This window comes from Homalodisca vitripennis, unplaced genomic scaffold (assembly GCF_021130785.1).
Source record: "Homalodisca vitripennis isolate AUS2020 unplaced genomic scaffold, UT_GWSS_2.1 ScUCBcl_2482;HRSCAF=7298, whole genome shotgun sequence".
NCBI classification, from domain to species: domain Eukaryota; kingdom Metazoa; phylum Arthropoda; class Insecta; order Hemiptera; family Cicadellidae; genus Homalodisca; species Homalodisca vitripennis.
Window position 1 is genome coordinate 24761 of NW_025778616.1, and position 17995 is coordinate 42755.

The window sequence follows — 17995 nt, forward strand, 5'->3', positions numbered from 1 at the left end:
AAAGTGTATCATATATAAAATCTTTAACTTTACTCATGAAGAAATTATTAAAACCCTTTAGATGTTAGACTGCAATTACTAGGGACTTGTATTCGTGATATAGGAACTTACTTTTATGGCCTCATTATAACCTGCTACGTTCCAATCATAAATAGTGTGTTTTGTTACTATATAATGTTAATGTTAATACATGTTATACGTATTAATAAAAACAAGAATCGAATAAAGTATTTGAATGGCATTGGAGAGCCCTTGATCATATGTTGACACAAGAAGAGTTTTGGGTTGGAGAGTGTGAAACATCAGCAGTCACACAGAGTTTATTTCCACCATCTTTGTAAATTTTAGTTATTTTATGAAATTTAGAAATTATGATGCTTACCTTCCGGTGAAATAAACATTATTGAGTGATTGTACTTAGTACTAATTCTGATTCAAGTTTATTGCTTGTGCCAACGATGAATCGCAGTGACGGTCTTGTGCAAAGACGTAACATCAATCGAGAGAACTCTGGTCTTTCTTCAAGAGAAAGTCAAGAGAATTTTGAAGACAGAAAATCGGATAGGGAAGAAGATACTGAAGATGGAGATTCAAAGGAAACAAGACTCACTCTTATGGAGGAAGTATTGTTACTTGGCCTCAAAGATAAAGAGGTAAGATTACTTAAATTAGGTAGATTTCTGAGTAGTTTTATCAAGCACATTAGACGTATTATCAATGTTGACATTATGGTGAAGATGTGGCTCATACAAAACATATAGGTTCAATTCTTAACTCACAAATTTTAACTTATAAATTATGTTGTTGATAGGCTATATTGTGAGATACAAAGGCCCAACCTAATTGCAGAACCCTAATAAATAAACTTTGAATTTGTGCAGTAGAACTAGATAAGTACTCTAAAAGTCTACTTATCACTAACATAACAGTTCTTATGCAACCCAAATTATAATACATTAACAACAAGAATAGTAGCCTACATAGGCTAGTTAGAATAGTGGCTGCAGTTTAATAGCTAAGCGGCCACCACCACAATCACATCATCGATAGGCTATTCATGATTAAGTTATCTAAACCACTTATACCAGAATGTCGAACCAAATTATATTATAGTTAGGCCTATTTGAAATTACTGTGTAGACTAGGCTGATTTTATACAGAAAAAGGTATTAGGCCTAATGATGAATAAGTTTTTTCTAGTTTTTTTGTTAATTATTTGTGTAAGTTAGGCTAGTGAGTAATAACATAATATGCAAGAACAATGGCTTGGAACATGAGCTTTTGTGACAAAAATTTATTTGTAAATATTGAACAATATTTCAAATGGCTACAAAATAATGATCTTGCTTCTTTAAATCTAGTGTCTAGTTTGTAGTGAGGAGATGAAAATTAGTCCCTACAGTTGAATTTATAAGACGTGAAACAGTTTGTGCATCACAGGTGGCTGGGGATGTAGCAATATCCGTAGTATAATAAAGTCAGATCATCAGATCACACGTACTGCTTGTCCCGGGCATAACTTGCGTTACGATTGCACTTGCAATGTTAGGATCATTCCAAACAATCAAAAATAGTTTTTAACTTGACCATTTCGGATTTGGCTGGTTTATTTATAATCTCTGAGATCATGAATTCCACTTTTGCTTTGATATAGTTCATTTAAAAGAGTCATTTCATGGGCTTTAATTTGATTTCCAATTTTAACATTTTGGGTAAAAATGTAATTTTTTTTGTGAAACTCAAAGAAATTTTTGAGTCAGTGTTTTTTAATTAAAAAAAATATATAGGATGTTTTAATGTATGATTTTGTGAATACTCCATACAAATTTCAGAGTGGGACCATTCGATGGGATCAGGAGATATGTTAAAAATAGGCTAGGCCTGCATCAATGGTGTCAAAACATGTTCAGCACGTTATTGGTATAGCATTATGTACAGTCTGATTTTAAGGGGAGAGCCCACACTCATGAGTGTCACCTTAATTGGCTACTTTGCTATTCATACTAAGATCATCTAAGTGCAATCTGAAATGAAGTTTTTGCATCAAAAGCTAGAAAATATTTTCTTAGGCTATGAGACAGGTAAAAGACATAAGTTTTAAGGTATTGCATTGATAGGGGAACATGTTAACCCTAGAACTGTTAATCGACATAATTATGTCGGTTAATGCCGCTATTGTGGTGTTAACCGTCAAAATTTTGTCGATCAAACATTCCCTCCTATAAATTACTTTTTATAATATACTACTCCGTAACGTATCGATATAATTCATGCACACATTTGGATTCGGGAAGAAAAATGCTAAGGAACAGATGAGTTTTATTCCTCTTTGTATTATGGTTATGACGTAGCAAGCTTGTTATTTTTGAACGTAAAAGAAAACGCGACGCCGTTTGTTGTGACCGCCGTATTGCCGCTGCCGTTCTGTATCACTTTCGTGCCGAGCTGTGGGATATTTGTAAGTTTTAATAGTTTTACGCGTGTTTTAGTGTCGTATTTAATGTGTAGTGTGTTGTTTGATGTCGTAGTAGTGTAAACATATATATTTTTTAGAATAAATCAATTTCTATTTACTGAAATATGATTTGAGAAAATTACCGGCTCTGTGTAGGCTATGGCAAAATGACTTGGCTAAAATTCATTTCACATAGTTTGTTATTGTTTTTCACTTACTAAACGTTATTTATAGCACTCTTTTAGCTCTGAAGTAACTATTTATTTTTGGTAAATAGATAGTTTTCACAATAAAAATATATATTTCCTGTAATTTCTTTGGTTATATATAATAACGGTTTGGGTTATTCCTCTATTTTTTTAATATCTTTAGTTATATTTATAGTTTTTCTAACTACATAGCCTAATATTTCCTATTACTTATAAACCATAAATTTATAAATTTTGATATAGTACAAGCTTTAGAAACTATTTTATATTTTGCTGAATGAAAATTTTTCGCAAAAGTTTTGAATAATGGCAAAATTTAACTCTTTTTTACTTTTCAAAAAATAATTTATGGTAATTATTTCATTACTACTGTATATTCTATTTTATTCTAAGTAATAAAATATGCAAAATAACATGTATTCATAGATAAATGTATTTGAAAAACTTGTTTTACCAAAGTCTTACGTGTACACCCGATTTTCAGAATTTATACGCATCGCTGCTTTTTTGTTCTATAGCTTTATGATGCTTTCATAAATGTGTATAATGTTTATGTTTTTCTGAAACTAGATAAAATTTGACACAGAATGGCTATCTCACTTATAAATATTTCTCACTATAACTTCATTTGTTAGTTATGGTCCCCCCCAAATTTAAGAAATATTTTTCATAAATTTTTATATTTGATTAAAAAAAGTGTTTATTAGAAAATTTGGTAATTCTAAGCAATATATGGGTCAACCTCGATTTTTTCTCATATTACAATATAATGTTCCAATAGTCAATTAGAAAAGGAAATGACTAGAATTTCTTGCCGGAAAGGAGTTATAGGGAGCAGGCAACTCATATTACAATATAATGTTCCAAATAGTCAATTAGAAAAGGAAATGAGTAGAATTTCTTGCTGGAAAGCAGTTATAGGGAGCAGGCAACCGCGAGAATTACCTATTAGTGATCAGGGGCACTGACGTGATCTGGGCTTCAAATTTGGAACTACTCGAGTTAATTTTTTTTTCTAAAAAGAGCAAGCAGCGCGAAGCGCTGCGCAGCGGGCAAGCATCGTGCGTGATCTTCGTATATACTGAATTGATTCAGGGCCAAAGGAACGACACAGATTCCTTTACAGATTTTTACGGAGATTTTTGTATTGGGCGGATTATATTGGTTTACTTTGCTTTCCAGCATGTAATTATGTGTTTAAAATTGTTTTACATACATTACCTACATTATATTGTAATATGTAATAACAATTTATCAGAAATTTTTAATAAAAAAAAGGATCACCCCCACGATGCCTGTCCGCTGCGCAGCGCTTCGCGCTGCTTGCTCTTTTATGAAAAAATTAACTCGAGTAGTTCCAAATTTGAAGCCCAGATCACGTCAGTGCCCCTGATCACTAATAGGTAACTCTAAGCAATAATATGACCGTTGCTTGCTCCCTATAACTGCTTTCCGGCAAGAAATTCTATTCATTTCCTTTCCTAATTGACTATTGGAACATTATATTGTAATATGAGAAAAATCGAGGTTGACCCATATATTGCTTAGAATTACCGAAAATTTTTGATGGTTAATTTACAATATAGTGCAATTCTACGTTTCATTCTGAACACAAAAATATATACTCTTATTTATATTGCTTTTATTTTATATTTTTAATAATTTTTTTTAAAAAAACCTTGCGCGAAGCTCCAAAACAGCCCGACACTACAGGATGAAATGACCACCAGTTCTAGGGTTAAATCAACACATTAAAACAATTAGTTCATGAAATTTTAAGAAGTTGTAATTTGGCTAAAATAATTCATTCTCTTAATTACATTGTTCTACAATATATATATATATATATATATATATATATATATATATATATATATATATATATATTTCTTGAATTTTCCGTTTTAATTATTTTAAATTTTATGTTTTTCAATTTTGACCACAAATAAGTGAAAGAATGCGTTGTTGGAACATGTTCTTTTAATTCCTTATGGTACTGGAATTTTTTAATTTGGCTACACAGATCTAAAAAGAAATTTTAATAACTTTGTGGGGAAGTCATGCCATATTTGACTACAGCTTATTTCTTTTTATATTTAAGTTTCTCTGTGTATTTAATGTTGTATTGATACCATTGATTAGCTGTTTACTCTAAAAGGAAGTGCGCTGTTTAGAATCTTTGCTTTGTTAAGTGCCTTGTCATTTAGATTGACACTTTACTTCAATTGAAATGACATGTCTGATGATCAGAGTAATAACTACACAGAAGTAAGAGTTTAATTAAATGTTTGTTGTTGGCTCTTAGTAGCAAACTGTTGAACTTTTTAATGAAACAAGATGTCTTCTAAATAAAGCAGTTTGCTCATTGACAAGATAGAATTAACTGTATTTTTTTCATTAGTCATGACATTTTTAGTTGTGGAATAATAGGCAAACATTGGATATTTTATTTTAGATGAGATTTTTATAATTGCAGGCCATTTTTAATATCCTAAAACTATGTGGACTGAAATAAATTATTTGTTTTCCAAAATATCAAGTTAATTTAAAATTGGCAAGGCAGCTTTCTGGTATGTCTGGGTTATTTGTTGTAGGTTGATTGATTGTTATTAATAAGCCATAACTTGAACTCAATTTTGTGAGCTCTTCTTCTTGATTAAGTGTTACAATGGAAGGGAATGTGAAATCTCCCACAATGATTAATCATTTGGTGATAAGAGCTCAGTACTTCATGAAAATTGAAAGAACACCTCTCATCAGAACCACAACATTGTTGAAACGATTGGCCATTTCTTCTCAGGTCTTAAAATGGGATTCCAGTGGTCTCAAAGCTAAGCTGTTCTCAAGTTTGGATCCCTACACATACTCACCACTGCAGATGTAATACACAGGTGCCCTCACAACAATGTAGGGATATGCAGCATTGTGACAGGGTCTCTATCTGATGATTGTTGGACTGCAGCGCATTAGTTAATAACCCAATCTTAGCAACATTGTTTCAGTGTTCTTAACAAAAGTAATAGGCACTTACTCTTTGTACTACACATTATAATTAGTAACAATAATTTAAAATTTTTATTAAGAACTTTGGTTGTAGGACTATTAAGAAGAAACTTCTTTCTTTATAATTAATTATTATCCTTGTGAACTATTAAAAGTTTTAAAATTTCCTCCTGGTTATCCAATTTCCATATCTCATGTCATTTGAAAAGCTAAAAAGCCAACTGTTCCATTAGTGTCATAAAAATCTATGTTATCTCTTTATTCATATCAGGGATGAGTATCTGCGTAATCCATTAATGTCCAACCACTTTAACTTTTTTTTTTCTTTGTGAATTTGCAACATATCCAAAATAATGGATGTTTGTATTTTACCCGTCAAAGGCTTGATTACCAAATCAATGTCAGAATTCTCTTTGGCACTAGATTTTACCCGTCAAAGGCTTGATTACCAAAATCAATGTCAGAATTCTCTTTGGCACTAGATTTTACCCGTCAAAGGCTTGATTACCAAATCAATGTCAGAATTCTCTTTGGCACTAGATTTTACCCGTCAAAGGCTTGATTACCAAATCAATGTCAGAATTCTCTTTGGCACTAAATTTGTTATTCAGTTTTATGATAAAATCAGAGTTTTATTATAGATCCTAATTGATTCTACCACAGATACATTTTGTTACAGGGATACACATCTTTCTGGAATGATTGCCTATCAAGCGGTCTGCGTGGGTGTATATTAATAGAACTGGGTTTGCGAGGGCGGGTTGAACTGGAGAAAGCAGGGATGCGGCGCAAGAGCCTGCTGAACCGCAAAGTGCTGGTGAAGAACGACACTCCCACTGGAGACGTTTTGCTGGACGAGGCACTGAAGAGGATGAAGGAAACTGATCCTCCTGGCACCACACAGTGTTGGATAGATTATCTCACTGGTAATTTATGTATAGGCTGTAGAACTGACAATAAAATCAGGCAGATGACAGTGCAAGCTCTGTTGTCTGTTGTCATGGATTCAGTAAAGCAGGTTTGCGTTGAGAATTGTTTATCATGCAGTCCAAAATTCTACTAATGTCCTTCATCCCTTTCACTGTTCATCAGAAATTGAATTTGTAACCGTTCAATGCAGTTTTACTGATTTTATTAGGTTCATAAAAATATGTGAAGATGTGAGATAAGTTACTAATAATTTATTAGAATAACATTAAATTAAAATTTGAAAGTTGTATCAAACGTTAAGTTTAATAGGTGTAGTTGTTAGGGTTTGTATATATTGAATAAGTTCAGTGTTTAAAGATTTCTGGAAGCACTTCAATAAGATTTAATTGTTTGCAGAAGTCAGTGGGTCAACAAAGATTAACTGTCAATGATATCCGTCTGCAGTTAGACCAAAGTAGGCTTTCTACATATCTGATTCTATTATGGTTTCTAGTATAAATACTAAATGAGTTAAGTATCCCATTTGTTTCTGTGTAAACCTATAAAACAAAACCTACTCACTTTTCTTTCCATTTTAGAAATGTCTATACTTGATTATCCAACATTCCAACCACACACATACCATCTACCACTCTTGTACGGTTATATTTTCTCTTTCTGATCTTTTGCCCCCTCTATTTCTACTACCACTCTTTACCACCTAGTGCTTTTCGTTTTCAAAATTTTCATGTACCCATAAAAAACAAATTTCTTTTCAAAATGATTATTAATCTACAGTTGTATTTGTACATGTTGTAATGCTTTAAAACCACATTCATTAATTAAAAAGTTAGTCAGTGACAGAACCGCAAAGGTGCTACTCATAGCCTTCACACAAACCTACCTTTAAAATGAAATAAGTGTTAGTTTTAAATATATTACATACGGTACACATTTATACTGCACAAGTGTAGTATAATGTTGTAATACTATACAACATTATAAAATGTTTACTATCATGGTCATGTACATCAAAAGAAATGAACAAATGAGGTAGTACTACCAAATGCCAAATATTATGAGCAAGAACCACTTGTCTGTAATTGTGTGATGTGTTTGATATTTATGGCAATTTAAGAGAGTGAAACCAAATATAGATCTTTGTCATTATTATAAATACTAGGGAGCAATATTAAAAACAGTACAGTATAACAGGCTGAGCTCGTCGCCTTGTGCCATAATGCTACATAACTGTGTGACAAGATATCTGGTCAGCAATCCGTAATGGGTTAATATCCATTTCCTAAAAGCATTAAAGTAGTGCTTGATGTTAAATTTAAAAGCAGGTTTTATAGGACAAACCTTTAATAAACCTTATGTTTCATCTCATTGGTTTCATATGATGTATCTTGCATGCAAGCTTACAGACACACTGCTCAAAATAAAAATATATAATTTTACAGTATGTATAAATTATGAAAGATGACCAATAAATATGAAACTTTGATATATTATGAAACTATCAATCAAAGGAATACATTTCCTTTATTTTATTAAAAAAAAAAACATTTCATGAAGGAAAATTATTTCCTTAATTCATAAGTAATTTAAAAAGCATGTCATTCTCTGAAGTCATATTTTGTATAGGTACATACCGTAAAATAAAACTCTTATTTTTCAGGTGAAACATGGAATCCCCTGAAAATGCGCTACCAATTGAGGAACGTTCGAGAAAGACTTGCCAAGAACCTCGTGGAGAAAGGTGTTTTAACTACAGAGAAAACTAACTTTTTTCTGTTTGATATGACTACACATCCACTTACTGATAATATTGCCAAAACTAGACTTGTGAAAAAGGTAAAGAAATGTTACTAATACGGTATAAAAATTTCAATAGTTATAATGTGTGTTACTTTTTTCTGAAGTAACGTAACAGTGAAGTAAGTAAAAAAATGTTTCATAAATTACAATTATTGGTAAAAGAGAAATAAAGTGAGTTGCAATATATGACTGAATTCTTTGTTTAAAGTTTGTTATTGACGATGGAAGGTTTGAAATGATAATAGGATTTTGGATATTTGCCATTGTTATATGTTACAAAATGTATGAACTACATTTCAAGATCTGCAATGTGTTCTCTGTCCTCAGGTGACTAACTAACCTACCATATAACTACAGTCTAGGTTAAAATAAACAACTCAGTGTTGCTTCGAGTCCAGGCATTTTCACTGCACAGAAAACAACTGCTGAGCACAAGTCACAGGTTGTAAATGTAAGAGAAGAATCAAGAATCTTTATTAGTCATCATAACATTATTACAACACATTGACATCGGCACCAAGGCTTCAATAGAATATTAGCTCACAATATATTAAATTAAATGTTAATTCAAGGGAAAACCTGGATGGCCGAGATGAAACAATATCTTGTGTTTAACTAAGCATGGACAATTAACAATAAATACATGTAATGACAGATTCTACTGATAATAAATTAATAAAATTGGAATAAATTGATAAAAGATTCAATAATAAATAAATAGTACAATAACAGACAATTAAAACAGTTAAACATATATGTAAGCTACAATACAGATAGGTTTAAAATTAAAAAGAAACATCTATCACAGAAAGTGCCAGATATTCATCTATACTATAAAAAGGTTTAGTTAACAGCCATCTATATATCACTGATTTGAATTAGTAATAAGACTAATGTTATGACTGGTAAGAGGTAGTTTATTAAATAAATGTATACCAATAAAAGAATACATAGATTGTGATTTGCTTAATCTGCAGTAGGGCTGATCTAAATATAAGCTGCCTCGAGTAGGATATTGATGGATGTCATTTCTAAGAGGAAAGTCACCAAGATTCTGTTTTACTTTAATCAGACACAAATAAATATGAAGGTTGATAACTGTAAGAGTACCTTCCTCCGCAAAAATAGGTTTACATGTAGTTAGGGAGAAGACATTAGCAAAAATTCTAACAGCCTTTTTCTGTAATAGTAATACTTTTTGAATATCATGACTGTTACCCCATAGGGTGATTCCATGCAATATGGTGCTATGAAAAAATGCATAATATGCAGATTTAAGATAATCTTTGGGAACAAGTTTCTTTAGGTGACACAGCAAAAAAGTTACTTTTGACAGCCTACAACAGACACTTTGAATATTGGGTTACCAAGTCAACTTGAATCTAAAGTTATACCCAAGAGTCGTACACAGGACTATAAATTTAAATTGTACTTTGTTAACGTAAGATTTTTAAAAAGAGAAAATAAAATATTTTATGATTTATTATTATTTAGTAACAGACCATTACATGAAAACTAGTAGTATTTAGTAACAGACCATTAGGTGAAAAGTGGTTAGCTTGTTGTAGGACATGAGTCCTCTCTACAAACAAGGTATCTATATCATCATTTGTACAATAAAAACGTGGAGTTATGTGTGAAAATTACTGAACCGCATTCCACATTGATAGGCAAATCATTTTATGAGAATAAGAATGGGCCCAGGACCGATCCCTGTGGTACTCCACCTTTAACTAAAGCTAACTCAGAGAGTGTGTTGTTGAAGTACTCCCTCTGAGTACGATCAGTCAGGTAAGTTCGAAAGAAGTATAGCTTAACACCATTTAGACCATGATGTAGTAATTTGTTAAGGAGGATGTCATGTGAAGCACAATCAAAAGACTTTGTCAAATCACACAAGTTGGCAAGTGTGCTAGAGCAGTGTTCAAAGCCACCTATTACTCCTGAAACTAGAGGCTCGACCGTGCTCTCAGTGGACAAACCCTTGTAAAAGCCAAATTAATTTTTTTTTTTTTTTAAGAGAATTAGATTTTGAAAATTCACTAATCTGGTATATCACAGCTTTTTTAATGATTTTGGAAAAGGTGGGCACCACAGATATAGGTCGATAGTTCTCAGCCTTTGACACAACTTTTGACAACTTAAGCAAGTCAGGAAACAGGCCTGTAGAAAGACAACGATTGGTGCTAACCATAAGGGGCTCAAGTAACACAGGCAAAACAAATTTCACTAGATTAACACAGATATCGAAGATGTCTTTACTGGAACTGCTTTTGATGCTTTGAACACACTTTAATACTTCCCCACTTGAAACTAGTTTCCACAAAAAACAGGTGACACCTGGTAGCCGCTCACAAGTTGACCGGAAACCGCTGTATAAGACGGAACCTGACTACATGCTTCTTTCACTGTTGCAATGAAGGTGTAATTGAAGTCATCAGGGGTTAGGTTGTGGCAGATCTTACAGGCATTTGAGCTGCCTTTATATCTGATAACTTTTGACTTGCCCCTTTTGCAAAGTAATTTTTAGCAAATTGTAGAACTTATTATTACTTAAAAATAAAAAGTTATCTCTCATTTATGAATTGCTTCTATTTTAATCAAACATGTATTCACAGGTTCAAGATGCAGTGCTGGGGAAATGGGTGAACGACCCACAACGGATGGACAAACGAATGTTGTCACTTCTTCTCCTTGCACATGCTTCTGACGTCCTTGAAAACGCTTTTGCTCCTCTCAACGATGATGACTATGAACTAGCCATGAAGAGAGTGCGAGAACTCATAGACTTAGATTTAGAAGTAGAAGCAATGAAATCGCAGAATCACGAAATTATTTGGGCTGTTTTTGCTGCCTTTACCAAGTGAGTATTCATACATTTTATTTCAATTATTTCTAAATTTACGTAATATAATTCAGCATTTTACACGTGTGACTTTAGGGAATAAGCACTCAAAGGGTTCATGCTACGATGAACGTATGCAATGTTGATTTGTACCATAAGTTGAAAAGTGAATTTTTTGTAGTGTCACAGTTACAGTCATTGTATTTTTAAACATTATGTAAGGTTAAATGTTTTTATAAATATAATCAATATAACTAACCATATCACATACATCCTACTGAAATAAATAACAAATTTGTAAATTCGGTGCAAAAAACTATAAATTTTTGTATAATCCCTCTTTTAGCTCAGGCAGTTTGGCAGGCCCACTATATCAGTTGCAGGATTTTCTTCTGATTCTTAACCCTTTTAGGACGACAAAAATTTTGGTTATTTTTTAGGTACGCATTTTTTTGACGTGACCATATTTCATAGCGAACATACCAAAGAAGACGACGGTGAAATTGGGCAAAATGTAGTAGTTTGATAAATATATTATAAGTCCATTATTTTAAATTGTCCTTACACCATTTTTTTATCCACATGTACATAATTAAATTGTCTACAATATGGTAGCATTTATTACTATTTACAATAACCAGAAAAATTAAAAATTAAATAAAATTTTAGAATTTTTATTTTATTTTTTTATTTTATTAGTTTGGCTTCAGTTTACTATGATAAAAAAAAAATTTTTTACTGTGGGAACTAATATTACTATGTTTCTTACATAGTTTTCAGTTTAAATACAAAATTTTATTAACATTGGTTGAGAAATAATTGTTTTACAACAAAAAAACTTACATTACTACAAAGTACCAAATTATATAAAACGGACTAAAATAAAAGTCAAACAATTAAAGTGGTTTTACTTACCATATAATGTGGTTAACAGGTCAAATTTATCCACAGGTATTGAAATATGTAGTATTGCTAAGAAACACTATAAAACACTCACAAAAATATATACACTATATACAACAATGGTCTAATTAGTTAGCACATTTAGCAGTTAGCACTGCTGTGATCAGCTAAGTTAAATTGATCCATATTCACAAAAGAAGTTGAACAAAACACATTTCACTATAAATCTATAAACACTAAGTTTTATAACTGATCTGAAACAATCAACTATAGTCAACGCGACCGCACTGTGACTGACTGAATGTAAACAAACTAGACGGAATTGGCGCGCTCCGCCGACTGGCACTACAATAGGCGCTCACGTGCAGCTGTTCTAAAAATAGACATATGTTGTATTGTTTGGCCAAGATAAGTTCCGAAATACTCCATTTCCTGTCTCAGGATGTGCCTCTACAAGGAAAACTAATTTTGTTCATCGTATTTTCGATATTACGTGAGTATTATGTAAACGTAAACCGGCGGGCACATAAAAGTCCGCTCGTCTTCTTCGGTAAAACTAGTGCGGACTATTGAAAGCCCGCATCGTCTTCTTCGGCAAAACTAGTGCGGACTATTAATAGTCCGCTCGTCCTAAAAGGGTTAATACTAATAGTCAGGTGTCATTCTTACCACATAAAAAGAAATATTTAAATGTAATTGTAAACAATAGGATCGTTTATATAAAACAAATTATATTTATCTGCTTATAGTGTACATAGTGTATTGCATGAATACATGTATCAGTTATGTTTCCTCGCCAGTGTTACATTCACATATCATAGCTCAGAGTTAGCTATGCTCATTGCAGTGTTATCTCTATGGGTGTCTGTTGTAATGAGCAAGACCATGTGTTGAAGCTGGAGTATTATCAAAAGTGTTAACCAAGCTCACTAAATAGATAAGAAAGTATGTAAGAGTTTAAAGAAAATTTTAAAAATTTTGGTTTTTCAAGATATATTTGTCTTATATGTGTGTATTGTATTTATACATTTTTAGTGTTTGTTTATTGCTCACCTCCAATTAAATTTTTGGTAGGGATAAATATTTCATTAAATTTCTTTCAGTAGCGTATTGGTGATAAAACACAAATCTAAAAAAGTCATAGTTATGGTCTTATCAGGTTTTTTTTGCTAATCTGTGATTTGTGATAACATTTTAAATCTATGTCTGTAAATATTTTTGTTTCAGTTATTTTTTGGTTGTTTCACAAGAGAAAGTAATGACTATTAATTAGTCAACTCTTTCTACTCAAAAGCCATGGAGCTTGTGTTACTCATATTTCCAAGGCAGCTTTGTTATATTAAAGCAAAGTAGAAACAGCTACATGTACATACTGATATCATAGTAACCGTGTAAAGTACATTTTTTTGTAGGGTTTACAATCCTAAATATTAGTATTACAACATTATGTAAATCAAAACAGACAGGACAAATTATTTTGCCAAAACTTCAAACCATACACAATTAAATAACTTAATTTCACCAGCAAAGTCTTATTTGCACTTTTATTATTTCTTAATGAAGTGCAGATAGATGTGTTCATTCACTGTATTCCTCAAGATTAATATTATATAATATTAATATTTTATTCAATGCTAATTTTTATGTTTTCTAATAGTCTTATTATTTAAATTATTTATTTAAAAATGACATAAATATGAAATTATTGCTTGTGAGGTTTTATACATTTCTTTAGATTAAAGTTAAAAACAAAGGGAGTCGTTTCTTACACTAAATATCTTGCATAGGAATGTATTACTCTGCTAGCAAATATATTATCTGTTACTAAAAATATCTTTTGTAAACAAATCAAACCAAGGCCTAAATCGGTTTTGTACTACTGATATCATGGGTCACAAATGTAATACATCTTTATCTATTGATTGTGGACTGTTGTTATGAAGTATTGTATTTAATAACTGTAATCTGTATCAAAACAATGTTAGCAATCTGACCTATTCTCACACTTTTATTTGCATTTTTAAACATTGGAACTCCCGTGTACATGCAGTGATATGCAACTGATATTGATCAGGAAATTCAAAATTTCAGAGTAAAACAATGTCATGGCAATTAAATTTTTGTATATATTTTTTACCCAGTAGTAAAATTCATCAATAGATTTTTATAAACTGTTGGTTAATAAAGTGAATTTGTATGGATTTAAATGTGTCTTAAACCTTCCCCAAGATTGAATTGTTTTATTAAAATTAAAAAATTATAAACCCCTATTAATGTATACTAAGTTTTAAATTTGTTGCAAGTACATCTCATATTTGTTAGGTGTTAAAGTTAGTCTACAGGGTTTGTTCTGGTGTAAGAATCATGTGATATTCAATGAATTTTATGTGACACATAGGCTACTGTTAAGCAAATGCAAAGCCTTCTTAGTTACAACTTTCTTGTTGGATTTGAAATTAGTCAGCTGGTGTTTGGTATGTCAGGCCAGTCATTGTGAAATATTAGCTTCTTACATTATAATATTTCATCATGTGTGTAGAAGTTGGCACATTAGGTGTACGTGTAGTAAGATTTTATGGCTCGGAGTAGACAGAATGCTTACTATTAATAAACAGGTATTAAATTTGAATGATTTTAGCTGTGGATTTTCGTTATTCACTCATTTAACACATTCTTCAGTCACTCTAGGTCGTCCTGTAATCTTTCCTTCACAAATCTCATGATACCCTTTATGTATATGTTACCAGAATAGAACACTATTTTTTAGGATAGATTTTTACCTGAAATCTGTAATACATAACAATAGCTAATGTCCAAAATCCTGTTATCCTTTCAAATTATCCATCATCAATAATAAGCTTTAAAAAGCATTAACAAATGTCATTATCATTTGGAGGATTACAATGAAACTTATGTTGAACTGTAATTACATATTCAGTTTTTTCATACTTGTTATTTATTTGTACTAGAGATAGAGGAATTCAGACGCGCGCATAGATCCCAGATACTACCCGTTCAAGAAATAAACTCTTATCTGTTTTGTAGGTTGCGTTTATGTGCCCGCTGCTATTTAACATCAGATTTTAATCACGATTTCGATTTTCCGATTAGTATCAACAAATAAGTTATTTTTAAAAACACGTTAAACAACACTGTAATAAAAATTGAAAAACAAGTATATATCCTTTATTGCTATTATTTGGGTTTCTTTAATTATTTAATTTACAGTGACTTCAATAATCTTTAGTTAATAATAAGGCTCACCGTTTATTTGAGTCACAACTCGCTCAGATACACTAGGTGCTGCAGTAATTCTTTGATGAGCCTTCGACAATATAATATAACAGTTTGGCGGTCTGCCTCTTCCTTCATAAATTTATAAACATTACTCATGATTTCGCGGGCCTGACTGTATTATTCTACCTCTGACTCTCCACTTTAACTCATCAGACATCAGTAAAAACAAAGCACAAGCAACCACTACACTCAGCATCGTCACAAAACAGATGGATTTTTAGCGAGTGAGGTGAGTTATTTGCGTCAATATGATTTCGAGAAAGGAGGCTGTCGTTGATGAGTCATAGGAAATGTTCTTGGGACGCAACGCATAACACTACCCAATACCCCTCCCACCTATAACCATACACTCAAAGTCACAAGCGCCGGTGAAGTCCTCAATCTGTATTAGTGCGATCTCTAGTGAGAGATTGAGGAAACAATGTATGAGACAACATATGCCCAGGTGTACGCAATAAAACATTTGAGTTGCTCATACAAATTTATAATACTAAGTCAAATTCTATAAGGCTTTCAAATCCAGGTATCGATCTTTTTAATCAGATGTTTGTCCACACATATATAAAATTGAAAAAAGAAACTAAATGTAGTAGCCTACCATTTAAACACATTTTATTGACCGACGTGTTTTGGCGTTCATACCACTTTCATGGTAAAGTTATTCTCAACTAAAGTGTAACCAAAAGAGTAAAAACAAAAATAAATGTGTTAATAACCTGTAGATAGACTCAACAAAACATCATGGTAGTCTAGAAATTTATAACTACACTTTTAATTTTGGTAATTGTATCGTATTTTGGTACTGTTCAGATCTCTTTTAAAATTTAAATAGATGTGTTGTTCTTTTTTTTTTAATACAGCACAATAATTGGTACTGGAAGTTATCCGCATAAACCGGGAACACAGTCAATTATATATGTAATAATAAAGGAATTTATTTGTTTCAAACACAACAGTAAGAGAGAGCTAACTTAATATATAATTTTTACAGTGATGAGTTATATAAAAAACAAATAAATGAAAATGCTGTTTACTGTTTTATAGTTAACTCAATAGGTTTATTGTCTTTTGGCACACTGCTTACTACAAGGCTTGAAGGCCATAATTTCCCCTAAAGAAAATGTTTACTGTCTTTCAAAATAAACCATAAGCCCCTCTAGCTACACAATGGCATAGAAATAGCCATAAAATCTTCCAGTTCTCAGAATTGTTTAAATTGTCCTCCGTTACCAATGAAGTACAAGCTGCTGATACAATATTTCCAGATGATATTGACAGTCTGTAGCCAATCATTTACATCTTCCAAATTTACAATATCAACTTCTCGTAGACTTACTACATGTATTAACGCAAAAACAAATTACACTGGATATTCAACGCAAATAGTTTATTCTTCAAACATTTGATTCATTTCTCTGTGTGAAACAATGTTGAACTGTTTATTGGTTTTACTTTTTTTCAGTTAATAATTTTTTATGTTATCTTTTATTTGTATTTTTATTATTAGTTTGTAACAAATTCTCTGAAAAATTTGACTTCATGGTTGTTCTGTTGTTTGATTTTAGAGAGCTTGTACATTGTATTCTTTGAATCCCAGTTTGATATTTTAACTTGTATAACCAAATATATTTTTTCACACTCACTGCAATAAATTATGTAAACTTCAAAATTGTTATAACAATTTTCTTGTTGTTGTTCGTCAAGAGAACCTAAATTAAACCATCAAAATCAAAATAAGATGGTCAGTGCTAGTCTTTAGTTCATTATTGATGGATCATGTCACATACAAACTTTCTGTTTTAAGGAACCTATGAAATTTTCACATGTCTGTTTTGTAAATTAGACCTGTTTTCATAACTCAATATTTTATACTAGGTTTTTAGAAATTTATATTTGAATTTTACATATAGTGTTGAAGATTGAAATTATAAACTCCCATAGTATCTTATTTGCTTATTCACTTCAAATTTTTAGTCATTATTTTTCATATTATTTTTCAGAATGGTAACTCCAGTTAGTTCAGGTCAGTAAAAATACCTTTGAGCCCAAAATTGCTTAACAGAACTAGACAACTCCCTGTGTTTATCCATGTTGGGTTGTACTTATTTTAATTGTACTAATCAAAATTTGTCCCCAGATTAAGTTGCTAGATTGGGAAAGTTAATACTGTAATTCAGTCGGGTTAGAGGTGCTTATGTACTGCATGTATTGTGTACTAACTGGGCGTATCGTGTCATATCGTCTGCTTGTGCGACAGTAATAGGCTAAATTGTGTAGACAGCAAGTCAGTAGATTAGATAATCAATTGTCTCTTCAACACAGAAATCAATTGTAATGTGAGTTGTATATCGTTCAAAGCTTTTTGAAATCAAGTATGGTATAGTCAGTTTCAGTGATATAGTAGATTAATCTATAGGAAAATAATCTCATCAAATTAATATTTGCTACCGGTGAGTGTTTAGAGTGGACTGTACAATACAACTGATTGTGTATAGTAAATTAAAAACCAGATATTTGTTTTGTGAGTTTGACCAAACTTACCTGGAAGGGACT

The 17995-nt window shown here is 31.6% G+C and overlaps 1 protein-coding gene across 5 annotated transcripts in view; it reads left to right on the forward strand.

Moving 5' to 3' along the window:
- Positions 1 to 267: 267 nt before the first annotated feature.
- The window catches only part of LOC124372078 (Golgi phosphoprotein 3 homolog sauron-like), a 31338-nt gene continuing 13610 nt past the window's right edge, over positions 268 to 17995 (forward strand). For 2 of the 5 annotated variants that reach the window (XM_046830441.1, XM_046830440.1), the window contains exons 1-5: positions 268 to 653; positions 6347 to 6593; positions 8258 to 8433; positions 11016 to 11260; positions 17443 to 17465. In XM_046830441.1, coding sequence (XP_046686397.1) covers positions 459 to 653; positions 6347 to 6593; positions 8258 to 8433; positions 11016 to 11260; positions 17443 to 17465 — 886 coding nt within the window. In that variant the 5' untranslated portion in view covers positions 268 to 458. Of the gene's footprint in view, positions 654 to 6346; positions 6594 to 8257; positions 8434 to 11015; positions 11265 to 17442; positions 17466 to 17995 lie in introns of those variants that run through there. The other 3 variants (XM_046830442.1, XM_046830444.1, XM_046830445.1) reach the window with 2 other exon arrangements.